The 20,224-nt window shown below is 49.0% G+C and overlaps 2 protein-coding genes across 4 annotated transcripts in view; one reads left to right on the forward strand and one right to left on the reverse strand.

The window, feature by feature from the left end:
* ITGA11 (integrin subunit alpha 11) overlaps positions 1 to 9,012 on the forward strand; it is a 52,867-nt gene extending 43,855 nt beyond the window's left edge. For all 3 annotated transcript variants that reach the window (XM_074549081.1, XM_074549080.1, XM_074549079.1), the window contains 7 exons: positions 1,529 to 1,619; positions 1,726 to 1,839; positions 5,427 to 5,513; positions 5,957 to 6,067; positions 6,866 to 6,961; positions 7,228 to 7,341; positions 8,185 to 9,012. In XM_074549081.1, the coding sequence (XP_074405182.1) occupies positions 1,529 to 1,619; positions 1,726 to 1,839; positions 5,427 to 5,513; positions 5,957 to 6,067; positions 6,866 to 6,961; positions 7,228 to 7,341; positions 8,185 to 8,262 (691 nt within the window). In that variant the 3' untranslated portion in view covers positions 8,263 to 9,012. The remainder of the gene's footprint in view (positions 1 to 1,528; positions 1,620 to 1,725; positions 1,840 to 5,426; positions 5,514 to 5,956; positions 6,068 to 6,865; positions 6,962 to 7,227; positions 7,342 to 8,184) is intronic.
* A 3,156-nt stretch (positions 9,013 to 12,168) lies between these two features.
* Positions 12,169 to 18,229, reverse strand: FEM1B (fem-1 homolog B). Its single transcript, XM_074549090.1, has 2 exons — positions 17,708 to 18,229; positions 12,169 to 15,152 (listed from the first exon to the last, which is right to left on the reverse strand). Exons 1-2 carry the CDS (start codon positions 17,953 to 17,955, stop codon positions 13,517 to 13,519), a joined length of 1,884 nt encoding a protein of 627 aa, XP_074405191.1. The 5' UTR covers positions 17,956 to 18,229; the 3' UTR covers positions 12,169 to 13,516.
* Between the last annotated feature and the right edge of the window lie 1,995 nt (positions 18,230 to 20,224).

Genomic DNA, 20,224 nt, shown 5'->3' on the forward strand with positions numbered 1-20,224 from the left:
GGATTGGGAAAAACCCCTTGGGAAAACCAGCTGGGAGCAGCCTTCAGACCCAGGTTTAATTTGGGAATTTATTGAAAAAACAAGGAGCCGTAAAGTCAGGGAGAGCTTTTTATAAAATTGGCGAGCCACGGGGAGCTGGACTCTGCCGATGTTCAGAGGCATAAATTTTATTGAAGAGGTGTGAGGGTGAGTTTTTATGGGAAAAAAAAAGGGAATTCTTGGAGGTAATGATGGCCATAACAGGTGTTCCCAGTGTCTGGGCCTGTGGCCATCCCACAAAACCATCCGAGGGAAGCTCAGCTGTGGGATGAGCGTGGAATCGCTGGGAATTCAAGTCTGGGACAGCCAGGGATGAAGGCAGAGATAATTTAGGAAGCTGCTGATGGGAAAACCAGGGATCCCAAAGCACATTCCCTGGCGCTGCTTGCTGGAATTTTTCTGGGATTTTTCAGCCCTTCGGTCATTTTATATTTTTTACTCAGACGCCTCGAATAAAATTCCTTTAATATTTAGGATTTATGGGGAGCGAGGGGATTCTCCGGTTCGGAATGAAGAGAAAACCTGGAGGGAAAGAAGAGCGCAGAAAATATCAAATTTGGGAATTTTGGAGTGGCAAAAGGAGGGAGAGAATTCGAAAGAATGTGGGGATTTGGGGCCATCACAGGTGCTCCTGAAGGGGTTCCCACGGGATATTCCTGGCTCTTGTCCCTCCTCTCCAGCTGCAAAGCAGGGATTGATTTACCTCCTGTGACATCCAAACCTCAGCCAGGGCCTGGGATGGCTCTGCTGTATTAAAAGGCAAGAAAATCCTGCAAAGAAAAGGGAAAATCCTATAAAGAAAGGGAAAATTCTGCAATAAAAGGGGAAATCCTGCAAAGAAAAGGGAAAATTCTGCAATAAAAGGGGAAATCCTGCAAAGAAAAGGGAAAATTCTGCAATAAAAGGGGAAATCCTGCAAAGAAAAGGGAAAATTCTGCGATAAAAGGGGAAATCCTGCAAAGAAAAGGGAAAATTCTACGATAAAAGGGGAAATCCTGCAAAGAAAAGGGAAAATTCTACGATAAAAGGGGAAATCCTGCAAAGAAAAGGGAAAATTCTACGATAAAAGGGGAAATCCTGCAAAGAAAAGGGGAATATCCTATACAGAAAGGGGAAAATTCTGCAATAAAAGGGGAAATCCTGCAAAGAAAAGGGGAATATCCTATAAAGAAAGAAGGGAAAATTCTGCAATAAAAGGGGAAATCCTGCAGAGAAAAGGGGAATATCCTATACAGAAAGGGGAAAATTCTGCAATAAAAGGGGAAATCCTGCAAAGAAAAGGGGAATATCCTATACAGAAAGGGGAAAATTCTGCAATAAAAGGGGAAATCCTGCAAAGAAAAGGGGAATATCCTATACAGAAAGGGGAAAGTCCTGTAGAGAAAGGGGGAAGTTATGTAGAGAAAAGGGAAAATCCTATAAAGAAAGGGGAAATTCTACAATAAAAGGGGAAATTCTACAAACCCCTTTGTCACTTTTTGCCCCACAGGACGTCAAGCCTGGACTATTTTGAGATCAGATCCAACAATTCCCTGGATGCATCCAACCCCATGGGGCCCCCCTTCCACTGCACCTTCACGGTGAGCAGGAACCGGATCCCTGAGTTCTCCTGGATTTGGGATCAGCCCCGGGAGCAGGGATCCCCGTTCCCCGATCCCAACACATCCCTGTGCTCTTCCCTGGCAGCTGCAGAACCTGGGGTTCTTCCCGGTGCAAGGGGTGACCCTCAAGATCACCGTGCCCGTGGCCACCCGGGCGGGCAACCGGCTCCTGCTGCCCACGGAGTTCCGGGCAGACCAGGTGGGACGGGATGGCGGGGCAGGGTGGGATTCCAGCCCGGTTCAGGGTGGGATTCTGGCGTGTTTTAGGGTGGGATTCCAGCCCGGTTCAGGGTGGGATTCCAGCCAGGTTTAGGGTGGGATTCCAGCCCGGTTCAGGGTGGGATTCCAGCCCGGTTCAGGGTGGGATTCCAGCCAGGTTTAGGGTGGGATTCAAGCCCGGTTTAGGGGGAGATTCCAGCATGGTTTAGGGTGGGATTCCAGCCCGGTTTAGGGGGAGATTCCAGCCCGGTTCAGGGTGGGATTCCAGCATGGTTCAGGGTGGGATTCCAGCCCGATTTAGGGTGGGATTCAAGCCCAATTTAGGGTGGGATTCCAGCCCGGTTCAGGGTGGGATTCCAGCCCGGTGTACGGTGGGATTCCAGCCCGGTTTAGGGTGGGATTCCAGCCCAGTTTAGGATGGGATTCTAGACCATTTTAGGATGGGATTCCAGCCCGGTTTAGGGTGGGATTCCAGCCCGGTTCAGGGTGGGATTCCAGCCTGATTTAGGGTGGGATTTCAGCCCAGTTTAGGGTGGGATTCTAGCGTATTTAAGATGGGATTCTGGCATGTTTTAGGATGGGATTCCAGCTCGGTTTAGGGTGGGATTCCAGCCCGGTTTAGGGTGGGATTCCAGCCCGATTTAGGGTGGGATTCCAGCCCGGTTCAGGGTGAGATTCCAGCCCGGTTTCAGATGGGATTCCAGCCCGCTTCAAGGTGGGATTCCAGCCCGATTTAGGGTGGGATTCCAGCTCGGTTTAGGATGGGATTCCAGCCCGGTTTAGGGTGGGATTCCAGCCCGGTTTAGGGTGGGATTCCAGCATGGTTTAGGGTGGGATTCCAGCCTGGTTTCAGATGGGATTCCAGCCCGATTTAGGGTGGGATTCCAGCCCAGTTTAGGGTGGGATTCCAGCCCGGTTTAGGGTGGGATTCCAGCTCAGTTTAGGGTGGGATTCCAACCCGGTGTAGGGTGGGATTCCAGCATGGTTCAGGGTGGGATTCCAGCCCGGTTTAGGGTGGGATTCCAGCCCAGTTTAGGGTGGGATTCTAGATCATTTTAGGATGGGATTCCAGCCTGATTTCAAATGGGATTCCAGCCCAATTTAGGGTGGGATTCCAGCCCAATTTAGGGTGGGATTCCAGCCCGATTTAGGGTGGGATTCCAGCCCGATTTAGGGTGGGATTCCAGCCTGGTTTAGGGTGGGATTCCAGCATGGTTCAGGGTGGGATTCCAGCCCGGTGCAGGGTGGGATTCCAGCCCGGTTTAGGGTGGGATTCCATCCCAGTTTAGGATGGGATTCTAGATCATTTTAGGGTGGGATTCTAGACCATTTTAGGATGTCATTCTGTCTCAGTTTAGGATGGGATTCCAGCCCGGTTTAGGGTGGGATTCCAGCCCGATTCAGGGTGGGATTCCAGCATGGTTTAGGGTGGGATTCCAGCTCGGTTTAGGATGGGATTTCAGCCCGATTTAGGGTGGGATTCCAGCCCGATTCAGGGTGGGATTCCAGCCCAGTTTAGGGTGGGATTCCAGCCTGGTTCGGGGTGGGATTCCAGCCTGGTTCGGGGTGGGATTCCAGCCCGATTCAGGGTGGGATTCCAGCTCGGTTCAGGGTGGGATTCCAGCCTGGTTTCAGGTGAGATTCCAGCCCGGTTTAGGGTGGGATTCCAGCATGGTTTAGGGTGGGATTCTAGATCATTTTAGGATGTGATTCTAGACCATTTTAGGATGTCATTCTGTCTCAGTTTAGGATGGGATTTCAGCCCAGTTTAGGGTGGGATTCTAGCGTATTTAAGATGGGATTCTGGCGTGTTTTAGGATGGGATTCCAGCCCGGTTCAGGGTGGGATTCCAGCCCGGTTCAGGGTGGGATTCCAGCCCGGTTTAAGGTGGGATTCCAGCCCGATTTAGGGTGGGATTCCAGCCCGGTTTAGGGTGGGATTCCAGCCCGGTTCAGGGTGGGATTCCAGCTCGGTGTAGGGTGGGATTCCAGCTCAATTTAGGGTAGGATTCCAGCCCGATTTAGGGTGGGATTCCAGCCCGGTTTCAGGTGAGATTCCAGCCCGGTTCAGGGTGGGATTCCAGCATGGTTTATGGTGGGATTCCAGCCCGGTTCAGGGTGGGATTCCAGCATGGTTTCAGGTGAGATTCCAGCCCGGTTCAGGGTGGGATTCCAGCATGGTTTATGGTGGGATTCCAGCCCGGTTTAGGGTGGGATTCCAGCCTGGTTTCAGATGGGATTCCAGCCCGGTTTAGGGTAGGATTCCAACCCGGTTTAGGGTAGGATTCCAGCCCGGTGTAGGGTGGGATTCCAGCCTGGTTTCAGATGGGATTCCAGCCTGGTTTAGGGTGGGATTCCAGCCCGGTTTAGGGTGGGATTCCAGCCCGGTTTAGGGTAGGATTCCAACCCGGTTTAGGGTGGGATTCCAGCCCGGTGTAGGGTGGGATTCCAGCCAGGTTTAGGGTGGGATTCCAGCCCAGTTTAGGGTGGGATTCTAGCGTATTTAAGATGGGATTCTGGCATGTTTTAGGATGGGATTCCAGCCTGGTTTAGGGTGGGATTCCAGCCCGATTTAGGGTGGGATTCCAGCCCGGTTTAGGGTGGGATTCCAGCATGGTTTAGGGTGGGATTCCAGCCCGGTTCAGGGTGGGATTCCAGCCCAGTTTAGGGTGGGATTCCAGCCCGGTTCAGGGTGGGATTCCAGCATGGTTTAGGGTGGGATTCTAGACCATTTTAGGATGGGATTCTAGACCATTTTAGGATGTCATTCTGTCTCAGTTTAGGATGGGATTTCAGCCCAGTTTAGGGTGGGATTCTAGCGTATTTAAGATGGGATTCTGGCGTGTTTTAGGATGGGATTCCAGCCCGGTTCAGGGTGAGATTCCAGCCTGGTTTCAGATGGGATTCCAGCCCAGTTTAGGAGTGGACTCTAGGCCATTTTAGGATGTCATTGTGTCCCAGTTTAGGATGGGATTCCATCCCCATTTAGGGTGGGATTCTGTCCTGGTTTAGGATGGGATTCTAGTGTGTTTTAGGATGGGATTCTAGCTCATTTTCAGATGGCATTCTGTCCCAGTTTATGATGAGATTCAGGCCTGGTTTAGGATGGAATTCAAGCCCAATTTAGGATGGGATTCCAGCCCAGTTTACGATGGGATTCCAGCCCAGTTTAGGATGGGATTCAAGCCAAATTTAGGATGGGATCCCAGCCTGGTTTAGGATGGGATTCCAGCCCAGTTTAGGATGGGATTCAAGCCCAATTTAGGATGGGATCCCAGCCTGGTTTAGGATACGATTCTGTCAAAGTTTTGGATGGGATTCCAGCCGGGTTTAGGATGGGATGCTGTCCCAATTTAAGATAGGATTCTAGGGCAGTTTTGGATGGGATTCCAGCCCAGTTTAGGATGGGATCCCAGCCCTCCAGCCACATCCCATGGCGTGCCAAACTCCATCCCAGCTCCAGCCCATCCTGGGGCGTGCTGGGGATCCCTGATTGGGGATGGGGGCACAGAGAAGCCACTGCCACGATCCCGTGTCTGTGCTGGAATTCCATCGGCTTCTCCCACAGGAAAACACGACCTGCAGCATCTGGGGCAACACCACTGACTACCGGAGAACCCCGGCGGAGGAGGACCTGTCCCGCACCCCACACCTGGTACTGGCCTGCACAGGGCCAATCCTGGCTCCAGGATATCCCAAAACAGGGAAAAACCTGGGATAGGGATGGCCAATGGTTGTGGGAGGGGCACGTGGACGCTGGAATTTTTTTTGAGATTTTTAAGCCCTTCTGAAGTTTTATTTTTATTTTTCCTCTCAGCCACTGCAATTTAAGCCCCATTAATACTCAGGATTTATGGGGAGTGAGAGGATTCTCCAGCTCACAAAGATCAGGATCATTTTTTTTCCAAGGGAAAACTTGGAGGGAAAGAGCAGCACAAAACAGCAGCAAAACTGGGAAGTTTGGGGTGAAAAGGGGAGAAAATTTAAAGAATGGGGGGATTTTTTTGGCCACACAGAAGCATGGACATGTGGGATCCTCCCTCCCTCAGTGGGATTTTCCCTCCTTCTCCAGCTGTGATCCCACATTTCCCTTTGCAGAACCACAGCAACTCCGACGTGGTTTCCATCGACTGCGAGGTGAAATTGGCCCCCAACGAGGAGCTGAACCTGCACCTGCGTGGGAATCTGTGGATGAAGTCTCTGAAAGCAGTGAGTGCCCACCAGAAAATGTGGATTTCAGGGAGAAATCCCCCAAAGGAACCCTCGCACCCCAAAAATGTGGGATTTTTCCCTCCCCCAGGAAGCCCAGGAATGTATGGGGTGGTTTTTGCTCCCAAAGCCGCTTATCCTATTGGGTCGTGCATCCACAGCACCTCATTCTGGATTATTTAATTCCATAATATATTAATTAATGGGAATTTAATTAATCTAAAACTTCTTTTTGCTGCTGTTCTGCCCCACTCCCTGCCTGCCCTGCATCCTCCTCTCCCATGGATGCAAAGAGAATCCCTATGGATACAAAGCCATGGGGATGGATCCCGTTGGGAATGGGAGCTCCTTTTCCACATGGAATGCTCACCCCAGCCCATGGGGATGGGATGGATCCCGTTGGGAATGGGGGCTCCTTTTCCACGTGGGATGCTCACCCCAGCCCATGGGGATGGGATGGATCCCGTTGGGAATGGGAGCTCCTTTTCCACGTGGAATGCTCATCCCAGCCCATGGGGATGGGATGGATCCCATGGGGAATGGGGGCTCCTTTTCCACATGGAATGCTCGTCCCAGCCCATGGGGATGGGATGGATCCCGTTGGGAATGGGGGCTCCTTTTCCACGTGGGATGCTCACCCCAGCCCATGGGGATAGGATGGATCCCGTTGGGAATTGGGGCTCCTTTTCCACGTGGAATGATTGTCCCAGCTCCCAGTCCATGGGGATGGGATGGATCCCGTTGGGAATGGGGGCTCCTTTTCCACATGGAATGCTCACCCCAGCCCTCTCCGTGCAGCTGAAGTTCAAGGCACTGAAGCTCACCACGATCGCCGCGCTCCAGCGGCGCTTCCGGAGCCCCTTCGTTTTCCGGGAGGAGGATCCCAGCCGCCAGGTCAGCCCTGGGATTGGGGGCACCCGGAATTTCGGGATGCTGCCACACCCTGCCCTGATCCCCTTGGGATGGAGAGGGAACCAGGTCTGGAAAAACTCGGTGCAGCTGTGGCCAAGCTCTGATCCTGGAATCTCCCAATTCCACAGGGAAAACCCAGCCAAACCCTTGGTGCAGCATTCCCAAAGGAAGGGCTTTGCTCAGCATTCCCACTGTCCCCTTTCCCCTGCCATTCCTGCCTGGAATCCGCGGTGTTTTCTCTCCTCCAGATCACCTTTGAGATCTCCAAGCCCGAGGAATCGCAGATTCCCATCTGGATCATCCTCGGGAGCACCTTTGGAGGTCTCCTGCTCCTGGCCCTGCTGGTCCTGGCGCTCTGGAAGGTGAGCAGCTTTTGGGGGATCTTTGGAGATTCCCATGCATGGAGGAACCCTCTGGATCCATGTCCAGCACCCTAACAACTCCTAAACACCACCAAGAATCCTCAAAACCTCCTCCAAAAACCCCTTTCCCGTATATAAACGACATCCAGGACCAACTTCCAGCTGCCGTCCTGTCGGGTTTTCGGCTGTTTGAAGGGCCTGGAAAGGCCCGGGGTGGCCTTGGGGCAGCCGCGTATCAAAGGACGAGAAGAGGCTTCAGTTCTTCTTTCGGTTTTTATGTTTATTAATTGTTTATCTAAAAGATTTTCTCTCGGCCCGACAGAGCTCTGCTCAGCAGCCAGCCATGAGCACACTGTGCTGCCCTCCGGGCGGTCACCTATCTTTATACCCATGGTTACGTGTACAATATTTATCATTTTTCCCCAATACCATTTATTCTTATTACCCGGTGCACTTTCAGTAATGACCAATCCCAAAGTGCCACCATCACCACAGAAGATGGAGGAGAAGAAGAAGAAGAAGAAGGACAGGACACGCCCCAATTCCTCCATCTTACTTCTCTAAACCCCCCTGTACAGAAATCCTAAACCCTGTGTTTCACTCTCTAATTAACCAATCCCTTCACCATTCACCCCGGTGAAACCCTCCTATCCTCATACAGGTGTCGTCTCCTGTGTAGGATCAAAGTGCAGCCACCAGACACTTCTGGAACATTCCAGGACTCCCGAGCCCCCCAAGGGTGCTCTCGGTGGCACCTCAGGACTCAGATCCTGAGATCCCACACCGTCCCACTGGAATCTCCCGGGATAACAGCGGGGTTTTGTTTCCCTTCCCTCCCCACAGCTCGGGTTCTTCAAGAGCGGGAGCCGCCGGCGCAGAGAGCAGAATTCCCGGGAGCAGAATTCCCACGGGATGGAGTGACCCCGTCCCAGCTCCGGAGATTCCCGGGAATCCCGAGGGATTCGGGGCTGAGCTTGGCTTTGCAGCAGGATGAGAGAACGCCCCTTGTTGGGACGGCGCTTAAAAGCCATCAAAAAAAAACCCTCGAACCGACTGAAAATTCCCCAGAAAACTCGTCAAGAGGTGATTTCGACTGGGATTCCATTAAAAAACCCCTCAAATCAGTGGAAAATTCCCCAAAAATCACCTCAGAGGTGCTTCTAACTGGGATTCCATTAAAAACACCACAAACCAACCAAAAAGTCCCAAAAACCATCCTCAGAGGTGCTTTCAACTGGGGTTCCATTAAAAAAAAAGCCTCAAATCAACCGAAAATTCCCCAAAAATCTCCTCGGAAGTGCTTCCGACTGGGATTTCACCAAGGTGGGGACGAGGGGACACCGACGTTGAGGGGTCCCTGATGTGGAGCTGGAAAACTCCTTAAAATAAAAATATTTTCCCAAAAAATTCCCCCATGGATTGCTCCTTCCCGGGGCGGAGCTGTCGCGGATCCCGGGCTCTGCTGGCCACAGCTCTCAAACTGCCTTCGTTAACAGGAGTAATTAAGCGGAGGCGTTAATTAGTCTGAATGCACTGAATGAAATTCTTGTGATTTCAAGCACCTTAAATGCCAAATCTCCCGTGTCCAGCTGTACATAATTCTTCTAAAAACAGGAAGGAAAGAAGGGGGGAAAATATTAAAAATCCCGCCCAAAAAAAACCCAAAAAAAAGCAAACCACAAGCTTAGAAATAAATTTGAAAAAATTTAAAATCGTGGAAAGAATTAATTGAAAAGCAGTTTGATGAGTTTTGTCCCAGCAGAGCAGTTTGGGGAGCCCACGTGTATCATACCTGTACATAGCTGGTGCCATGGAAATCATGGAATTTTAAGGGCAGGAATGCCCTTGGCATAGCAGAATTATTTATGCTAATATTAATTTTATGGAGAAGAGGGAAGAGGATTTTTCTGGATGCAGGGTGAGGTTCGGGACATAGTGTTCCTGGCATTTTTTAAGGATTAAAAATATGGTATTTTAAAAATTCCTGGTGTCTGTTCCATTTGTTCTGTGGATATGAGGGGGAATGCTCTAGCACCGGGGCGGGGATGGATCCTGGAATTTTTCCATCATTGATTTCCAAGGGATGTGAGGTTTTCCAAGGATGTTTGAAAAGGATGAGCAGCCAAGTGAAGCCTTTGGAAGACTCAAACATGGGAAAAAATGGCATAAAAAAACTTAAATTAAATTAATTAAATTAAATTAAACCCTCAGCTGGAGTGGGAATTGTGCATTTCCCAGTTTTTGGTGGACTGGGGGCTCGGGGAAAAGCCAGAGAGCCCAACAGGATCCTCCCGACCACATTCCCAGGATCTGGATCCCGGCACAGAGAGGGAAAGGGATGGAGAGCGGGAAGGAAGGGGCAGGCTCCTTCAGGATTTTTATATATATATATATATATATATATATATATATATATATATATATATATATAAAACATAATTATTTTAATATACATTTTATACATCTATGTTTTAATATATGTATACACATATATACATACGTAAATATATACATACACAAATATACACATACATATATATGTATATATCTATATATCTCTATGTATATGTATACAAAAAATGCATATATATGCATAAATATGTATGTATATGCAAGTATAAAATATATATCAGATTATGTATGTAATTAGATATATTTATACATATAAATATATAATATATATATCAATATATTTACATTTTATATACACACATATTATTTATATTTATATTATTTTTGTTATTTATGTATAAGTATATATGTTGTGTGTATATATCTATATCTATATCTATATCTATATCTATATCTATATCTATTAAATCTAATATCTATATTATGTGTATTAAATCGTACATATATCTATTATATGTGTAATATAGATAATATTTATATTATACCATATATACTATATATACTATAATACTACATATCCTATATATAAAATAATAATATATATTATATACGTACATATGACACGTATAATATATATTATATTTTCATAAATATGTTCATAATATATATATGCATATATATAGTGTATATTATACATTATCTATAAGTATACATATAATTTATGTATATGTGTATATAATATATATCTATAAAATATATATGTCTTCATATAATATATATATATACATAAATATATAAATATATACCATTTATATATTTTACTTATAGCTAAATATATTATATATATTTAAATATATTTACTTATATATAAAATATATGCACACATATGTAATTTATATATATATTTGTGGTTTTATATCTATGGACATATATCTACACACACTTTATGTGCATATACATTTATAAATAATTTTTAGAAAATGTTTATACATGTGCATATGTCTACAAATATAACTTAGATGTATATATGTATATGTATATATATATACACACACATAAAATATATGTGTGTATGTACTTCTATATACATGTATATATATAAATACATTAAATATATAAAATATATGTGTGTGTGTATACATAAAAATACAAAGCATGCTTTATATTTTATTTCTATATCTAGCTATAATTTATATAAATATATTTTAATAAGTTTTCTATAAATATACAATATTTATTATATATAGACATTGATATGCTTTTATACATACATCTATATATTTATATATACACACATTGGTATATTTATATATATGAATACACTAATATATTTATATATATAAATACACGGATATGTTTTATATATATATAAATACATTGATATATTTTATATATATTACAAATACATTGATATATTTATATATAAATACACAGATGTTTTATATATATATAAATACATTTATATATTTTTTATATGTTACAAATACACTAATATATTTATATATATACACGGATATGTTTTATATATAAATACATTGATATATTTTATATATATTACAAATACATTGATATATTTATATATATAAATACACGGATGTTTTATATATATATAAATACATTTATATATTTTTTATATATTACAAATACACTAATATATTTATATATATATACACGGATGTTTTATATATATAAATACATTTATATATTTTTAATATATTACAAATACACTGATATATTTATATATATATACACGGATGTTTTATATATATATAAATACATTTATATATTTTTTATATATTACAAATACACTGATATATTTATATATATATACGGATGTTTTATATATATAAATACATTGATATATTTTATATATATTACAAATACAGTGATATATTTATATATATATACACGGATGTTTTATATATATATAAATACATCGATATATTTTTATATATTACAAATACACTGATATATTTATATATATAAATACACGGATGTTTTATATATATATAAATACATCGATATATTTTATATATTACAAATACACTAATATATTTATATATATATATACATGGATGTTTTTTATATATATATATATATATATATATATATATATATATATATTTTATCAGGGGCTTTAAATAACAGGGAGAGAAAGGGCAACCTCACAGTGTTTAATGCTTGGGAGGAAAACTCCAGATCCTGGAGATCTCAGGATTCCCAAGGCTGCACCCACAGGTGTTCCCTGCAGATGAGAGCTCTTGCATTTTGGAATCAACAGCCAGGAATTTTTATTGTTGCTTTGGAGTTCTCCTCAGGAAAATGACACCTCCCACTAGCCCAGACTTACCTTAGGACAATTCCAGAGATGTGGAAGTCACAGCTCCTTCGGAAAACCTGATCCTAAACCCAACCCTAAAGCTTTTCCCTCAAAGGACACAAACCCCGGACAAAAAAAACCCAGGAATTCCAAGGTAATTCCACATTCAATGTTTATTTCTTTGTCATACAAATAGAAACGTGTGCCCCAAATCTCGCCTGAAAGTTCTACCTGGATTGCTTTTTTAAAAAAAAAAACCCCACGGAACATTCGTTCATCCTGACGGTTAAAAAGCTGCGTGGGAAAGGAACAGAGGGTTCAGGAGCCTTGTCCCAACAAGTGACATTTTCCTGCTGGAGCATCTGCCACTTCTCCCAAAAGCTCTCAAGCCACAACGTCCCCGTACAATCACTCATCAGCAAAGAGGCTGATGAGAGGAGAATTTTTTAATTTTTTTTTTGTAAAAATCAGTTTTTAAGAAGAGATTTTTCCTACTGGAAGGAGTAAAAACCGTGAAAAACCCTCGAGTCCAATTCAGGGAGGCACAGACTCCAACGCTTCTTGGAAAAGCCAGGTTCAAGGAAGACTCTCTTTGGCGGCTCCGTCAGGAAGATACAGCATCTGGAATCCAAGAGTGCAGCTGGACAGACTTTGAGTCAAAATAAAGGTGCGTGTTGAGCGTCGAAACAACAGAAAAAAAACCCAAGTCCAAAGCGGTTTGAAATGTTGGGACACACACACAAACACAAATTCCCTACCCAGTTTCTAGGGATCCATGCATGATGTCTGGATAGGAGCGACGGAGCTACGGAGAAAGGAACGATGATTGCGGTTATTTTCGGTCGGCGTGGAAGTGGGTTTTGTCCATAGGTTATTCAATACTTACTGGAGCAGTGTCAGTGAAGAGCCTGATAATGGAATTCAGCCCCTCAGAGCTGAATTTCCACCTGCATTTCCTAACAGAGCATCCCTCACGTCTGTAGCTGTAAATTTTCATTAAAACACAACTTTTTAAACGTTACCAACATCTTCAGCACGAGCTGAAAGGCATAAAAGCCTTGGTGAGGTATGAGAGCAATGCACTGCTCTGGGGCTGGACACTCCACTTTTAACCCAACTACCACAGAATTCCCAATTTTTCTTTTCCCACCTCACTGTGAGGAGTTTGAAATCCAATTGTGCGAATCGTGTCGGACACGACAGGAGTTACCTGGGGGATTCTTCTCGCCTCGTTTAGAAAACCAAGAGCTAACGAAGGGATTCATTTAATCAAAAACAGAAAAGGACCAAAATCTCAAACATCAGATTCAGCTACAGGACAACGATGTGGCTTTTCCTGCCCCCCCGCCCTCCACCATCTCCACCCGAGAACTGAGGCCGCAGACGGAATCCAGAGGAACCCAAAACCAAAGGAATGGAGAAAAACAACTTCATGGACACGGGTGTATTCTGCTGTCTGGTGTTGTCCCGGGATAGCACCACCACAAAAAGGTTGGACACGGCCTAGTGGAACTGGACAAACTCCTCCAGAGTTCTGGGGATCTGGTTTTGGTAGCTGATGTTGTAGATCCGCACGGCGCGGGCAGCCAGGCACTTGAGACTCAGCTTCATTTGAGTTTTAAGGAGGATTTCGGACACCCCGGTGGTACTTTTATCCAGAGGGGTTTTCTTCTGCTTGTTGGTCATGTCCGTGTGGGCGCCGGCCTCCACCAGGCTGATGATGATGGAGTGCAACGTCAAGAAGTCGCTGATGGGCCGGTGGTACTGCACGATGATGTGCAGGGGGCTGTTGCCCTCGTTGTCCACGGCGTTGACGTCGGCGCCGCAGTCCAGCAGCAGCTTGGTGACCAGGGCGTTGGGGAAGCTGCACACGTCGTTGGTGTGGAAGTCGTCCACGGGCGTGCCCGAGTTGACGGCGTGGTGCAGCAGGCTGGAGCCGTCGCGCGTGCGCGGGTCCAGGTGGATCAGGTTGTAGATCTGCTTGTTGATGCGGGACTGGTCGTCCTCGCTGCACTGCGTCTTGGTGGAGATGCACACCAGGTAGAGGAAGGTGAAGATGTTGCACTCGTAGTTGTCCATGGCCGTGTGGATGTCGGCGTCCGGCGTGGTTTTGATGCGCGCCATGCCCTGCTCGATCTCCAGCACGCTGCAGCGCAGCACGCTCTCGATGTCCTTGGCTTTCACGGGCTCGTTCAGGTGGATCATCTGGGAGAACACCTGGGCGAACCTCAGCAGGTCCTTGTGGGTGTTCCTGTTGCCCTTCTGCCGCAGGTGCAGGGCGTGGAGCCAGAGCTTGATGCACTGCTCGAACTCCATGTTGTCCGCGTAGACCGCGCCCCGGTAAATGATGGGGTGGGAGACGTCGATATTGTCCGAGCCCAGGATTCTCTCCCGCACTATGAGGCCTTCCATGTGAAGGGCATCTCTGTCCTGCCTGATGGACTCTAGCTCCTGAGGGGTCCTGCATTCCGACCTGTTTCCGTAAGCCTCGATCTGGGGAAGCACCTCCTTCTCGATGACGTTCTCGCTGTCGCGGTACCTCTCCAGCATGGCTAAATATAAATAGTGGTAAGTCTTCAAAATGTCGTAGTTCTCCCTGTCGTTGGCAAACGAGGCCCCCAGCAGCTCCAGAGCTTCGATCCTGCTCCTCCTGTCGCAGTCGGCGTGAGCCAGCAGCAGCTCCACCACGTCGGCCTTGCAGCTCTCGGCGGCCACCTTGAGCGGCGTCATGCCGTGGCCATTGACCATCATGGCCGCCTTCCACTTGACCAGCTCCCTGACGATCTCCAGGTGCCCGGCCTCGGCGGCAAAGTGCAGGGCGGTGGCCCCGCAGTGGGCCTTGGCGTTGGGGTCGGCGCGCTGCTCCAGCAGGTAGCGCACCACGTCCGTGTGGCCCTTGTAGGCCGCGATCATCAGGCACGTGTTGTCGTACTTGTTGGCGATGCTGATGTTGGCGTTGTTCTCCACCAGGTACTTGACGATGTCCAGCCGGCCATCGAAGCAGGCCGCCCGCAGCGGCGTCGAGTTGGTCACCGTGGTGTGGTTGACGTTGGCGCCGTGGCTCACCAGCAGCTTGACCACCTCGAAGTGGCCGGCGCCGGCCGCGCACCACAGCGCGGTGGCGCCGTCGATGACGAAGCTGGGGACGAGAGGACAGGGAAGAATTAGGCCGATGCTCTCCCAAAAAGCATCCCACACCCAGCCACCAAAATGGGGATTTCACAGCCAGCCCGTGCCTGGATTCCGAGGAACTCACCATGGGGATGGCCATGGCCAAGGAATGAGGCCAAGGGAGCACACGGAGAGTTGCAAGTTGGAGCTCCAAGGCAGCCCAAAGGGGTTTGGCCACCTTGAAGATCCCACTTACAAACTCCAGCCTCAGTTTAGAGAGGTCTGGCAAGAACAGTTCTAAAATTATCCCTTCAGTGCCACAGAAGTGTATATTAAAAACCAAGAAAAACCTTAAAATGGATATTTTGACACACAAAAAAAAAATCAGATTTAGACACCAGCAACAGCCCTGGCTTCAAAACTTCCAATCACTTCCCCTGTCCCCTCTCCCTGAGCTGCAGCTCCCCAGCGCTTCCCTATTTGAGATCCCGTGCCCTGAATCAGCCTGGCAACACAAATGGAACTTCAGGAAGAAAATAAAACCCAAAAAAGCAGAAGTTTCTGGGCTGGGCTGCTCCACAGAGCTGTGTCACATGAATAACAGGGAAATGAGGGGACAGATCCTTCTTTTTAAGCTGTTTTTATTCCCTTAAACCCAGCACACAAAATAAAGGATTTGCCTTTCCCATTCCCTGGATTCTGAAGGATTTAAATGAAGAAACAGGCAGGATTCACACACCCTCAGGGAAAGCCCCAAACACACAGGAAGGACAAATATTTTCAAACAGCCACGTTCCCCAGAGTTAAAATATGGTAAGATCAGCTGAAATTGCACTTTCACAGCAATTTTTAATTATTATAAAGCCCTCGCAGCTCCACAGCAACTGTTTGTAAATCCAACACCTCCAGAGGCTCTTCAGGATCTCAGAGAGAATTCCCAGCGAGGAGTTCCTGATTTTGTAAATAACTCCATTAAAATATTTATGCACTGAAGCGGGAGGAGAGTCAGGAGGGGGGGATTTTTCATGAAGCCCAGGTGATTTGTTGGTGTTTTGAGGTTCCAAGTGGGAAGTTCCAACCTTATCTGAGGAACAACAATCCCCGGGGATCACATGGGCTCTGCATCCATTGTGCCTCCCACAGCTCCTCCTTCAATCCGTGCCAGGCACGGCCTCTGGAAAACATCCCCACCCAGCCAGGCACAATTCCAGCATCTGCTGTCTGTCAGGAGGTGCTTCCTCCAGGAATTCTCACCCTGCTTCTGATTGGGGGAAAAAAGACCCCAAAAAAAACCCCAAAAACACCAAAAAAACAAAGTCAAAAATCAAGAAAAAAACAAAACAATAACAATTAAAAAATAAAAAACAACCACAAAAAAACCCCAAAACAAACCGAGCTGGAAGGGAAAAGGAAGGAATAAAAAACCACACAGGGAAGTGGTTCTGTATGAAAACTGATCAGTGTGAGAACCCTTCCCAATGGCACTGTCACCTGCAGCAGCAAAAATGTCCCCAAAAGGCCACTCTGGCCCAGCAGAAGCTCTCTGGGCTGTGAATATTATCCTGTGAATATTATTGCCCACAGCTTCACATGGGGAATTCCTAAATGGAAAAGTCATTTATGGCTCATAAAGCATCAGGTGGGATCTCCAACCACACAGGCATTTTTACCAGAAAACCACCAAACTGTGACCTCACTGTGGCCTCCAACACCCACGTGATGTTTAGGTGGGGATGTCATGAATTCACATCTAAAAACAGCAGCAAGGAGGGCCCTGGGCACTGCCAGCCTGGGAAAATCAGAGATCAGATCCTCCCGGGAGCCCACAGAGGGCAGGGAGCGATCACAGATCGCTGAACAGCCTGGGAAGGGACACACAAGGGCCATCAAAGCCCAGAATGCTGAGCTGGACAGGGCCAACCAGGGCCACCAGGTCACAGAATGTCCTGAGCTGGAAGGGAGACACAAGCACCACCCAGTCACAGAATAGTCTGAGGTAGGGAGAACCCACAAGGACCAACAAGTCACAGAATCCTGAGCTGGAAGGGCTCCACAAAGACATCAAGTGACAGAGTACTGAGCTGGAAGGGCCCACAAGAACCACCAAGTTATGGAATAGTCTGAGTTGGGAGCACAAGACGAGCCCAAGCTGAAAAGAACCCACAAGGGCCATAGAGCTGGAAGGGCTCCACAAGGACCACCAGGTCATGGAACAGCCTGAGCTGGAAGGGCCCCACAAGGAGCACCAAATCACAAAATAACCCGAGTTGAAAAATACCCACACGGGCCACCAAGTCACAGAACACTTTGCTGTAGGAGATCCACAAGCACCACCAAGTCACGGAATAATCTGAGACCAGCACGTCACAGAAGAGCCAGAGCTGAAGAGAACCCAGCACCGAACCACAGAAGCCACAAAGCCCATGGGCTCACGGAACCCCCTGCGCTGGGGAGGCTCCCGAGCCCCGCCGAGCCCCGGAGCAGCGGGAGCCGCCCGAGGCCCGCCCGGCCCGCCCAGCCCCGCTCTCCCCGAGCCGCCCAGGCCGCGCCCGGCCTGTCCGATCCGGGCCGGGCCTCACGTACCCGTCGAAGCGGACGGTGCCGGTCTGCTGCGTGTGGACGCGGTAATGCTCAAGCAGCAGCCGCACCACCTTGGCGTGCCCGTTGCGGGCGGCGATGATGAGCGGCGTGGAGCGCTGCCCGCCGTGCTGGCTCACGTAGCCCAGCAGGTACTTGATGTCGCTCTCGGAGCGGTTCAGCAGCAGCGCGGCCAGGGTGAGCACGCGGCCCTCGCTGGCCGCCTTGTACACGTACCCCGCCAGCCCCTCCATGGCCGCCTCCGCCTCCGCGCGGCCCCGCCGCCCGCAACGGCCCCGCTCGGGCCGGCCCGGCTCTGCCCCGGCCCGCTCCGTCCTGGCGCGGCGCCCCGCGGGGCGCACATGCGGCCGCCCCGGGGCCCGCCGCCCCCGGCCCCGCTCCCGGCGTTGCTGCCCCGGCCCCGGCGGGAGCGCAGCCGCCGCCCGGCAGGCAAGGCGCGGCCCCCCCGCCCGGAGCGCGGGCCCCGCCGGCACCGCCGCGCTCCGCCCCGGAACCGCTCGGCAGCGCCCGCCCGCCGCAGCGGGGCCGGCCGGCAGCGGCCGCCCGGGCAGCGCGTTCCGGGAGCAGCGGCGGCCCCAGAGCCGGGCCGGGAGCGGGGCCTGAGGGGCCGCGGCAACACAGCCGGGCAGAGTTCAAGGAATAAAGCGGGGATTTATTAAAGGCCTTCAAAGGATACACCTTGAGCAGTGCAAGGGCCTGGCTGTGGCTGCACCCGAGCAGGTCACACATTTTCACACTTGTATAAGTTTTGGTTCATTTCCATATTGGGGTTCATTGTCCAATTGCAGCTCCACGATATGCAGTCCCATCCTCCCAGATTGCTCTCTTCAATTCGCTGTTGTTTGCACTTTTTGGGCCTGAAGCTGCAGCAGTGCCCTTGGTTCTGGGCCTGGAAAAGGATTGTTTTGTCTGACTGAACCATGAAGAGAACTTGCTAACAGTTTATATGAAGTTCAGTTATACACCAATGTAGTACAGAATCTGGAAAATATCAAAGCTGAAACTTAAGGCATCAGCAGCACTGCCAGGGCACATCCCTAAAACACAATAACACAGACAACTGCTCGTGTCACCAGCTCAGCTTTTCATCCTCATTTCCACTGCATGACCACTGAGCTTGGAAAATACCTGCGAGGTCACTGAGTCCCACCGTGTCACCAGCACCACATCCAGGAATTCCCTGGACACCTGCAGGCATGGGCACTCCAAACCCCCCTGGGCAGCCCCTGACCACCCTTTCCATGGAGAAATTCCTTCTGATGTCCAACCTAAATCCAACCTAAACCTCAACTGTGGTGCAGTTTAAGAAAATGCCTTCGAATCTTGTCCCTGTTCCCTGGGAGCTGAGCCAGACCCTCCCTGGCTGCCCCTCCTGTCAGGGAGTGTGGAGAGCAAGATTGGGTTGGGTTGGGTTGGGTTGGGTTGGGTTGGTTGGACTGGATTGGGTTGGATTGGGTTGGGCTGGAATTTGCTCATTTGGGCTGGGCTGGGCTGGGCCAGGTTCAGCTGGACTGGGTTTGGCTGAGCTGGGTTTTGTTGGGTTGGGTGAGACTGGACTGACCTCAGTTGGGTTCAGCTGAGCTGGTTTGGGCTGGGTTTGGCTCAGTTTGGGTTTTTTAAGCCAGCCCCAGCAGCTCCCATCACCCCCAGCACACACGGGACCCTCACCCCTGGTTTTGGGGACCCCTTGTCACACACCTGTCACCTCAGCCCCCTGCTGGGCCACCTCCCTGGCTGCTGGTGACACGAGCCACCAGCAGTAAGGGGACACCACCCCGGGCCCATCTGCTGCCCCATTGTCCTGTGCGGGATCCGGTCTCAGCGCCGTTAATTTTTAACCTGGAGTCCTGACACCGGAGCCGCGGCTCTTTGTGGGATGTGCATTATTCATGGAGCAGCAGCCGGAGCCCGGAGAGCCCGGGGGACACCAGGGGACACCAGGGGACACGAGCCAGGCCTGTCTAGAGCCACGTAGCCGTGTCAGGCTCAGGGTGACAAGCAGGGTCCTGGTAAGATTAAGTGGCTCCGTTATCTCGGTGATCTCCAACACTTTTCAGGGATATTTCCCCAGGTGTCGCCCCTGTCCTGCTGGGGGAGCAGGGATGGCGTGGGGAGGGTCCCCTGCTCCTCGAGAGGGACCAAGATCTCCCTTCTGCTGCTGCTGGGAGCCCCCTCAGCTTCACTGGGACCAGAACTCCTCAGTGGAACACACAGCTCCTCCCAGGGATTGTCCTGTTCCCATCCCGTGTCACCCTGTGCACATCCAAGGGAACGGGGACAGGGTGTGACACACGGAGCTCCCATCCCAGGGGTGATGGAGCCTCCGTGCCCAGACCAAGCCCTCCAGGAGGGGTTTGGTGCCTCAAACTCTTCCCTGTGAGGGTGGGGAGGCCCTGCCTGTGGCTGCCACATCCCTGGAAGTGTCCAAGGCCAGGTTGGACAGGATAACCTGGGATAATCCTGGGAAAATATCCCTGCCCGTGGCAGGATGCACCTCCTGAT

The sequence above is a fragment of the Zonotrichia albicollis genome, chromosome 11 (genome assembly GCF_047830755.1).
Source record: "Zonotrichia albicollis isolate bZonAlb1 chromosome 11, bZonAlb1.hap1, whole genome shotgun sequence".
Lineage (NCBI taxonomy): Eukaryota > Metazoa > Chordata > Aves > Passeriformes > Passerellidae > Zonotrichia > Zonotrichia albicollis.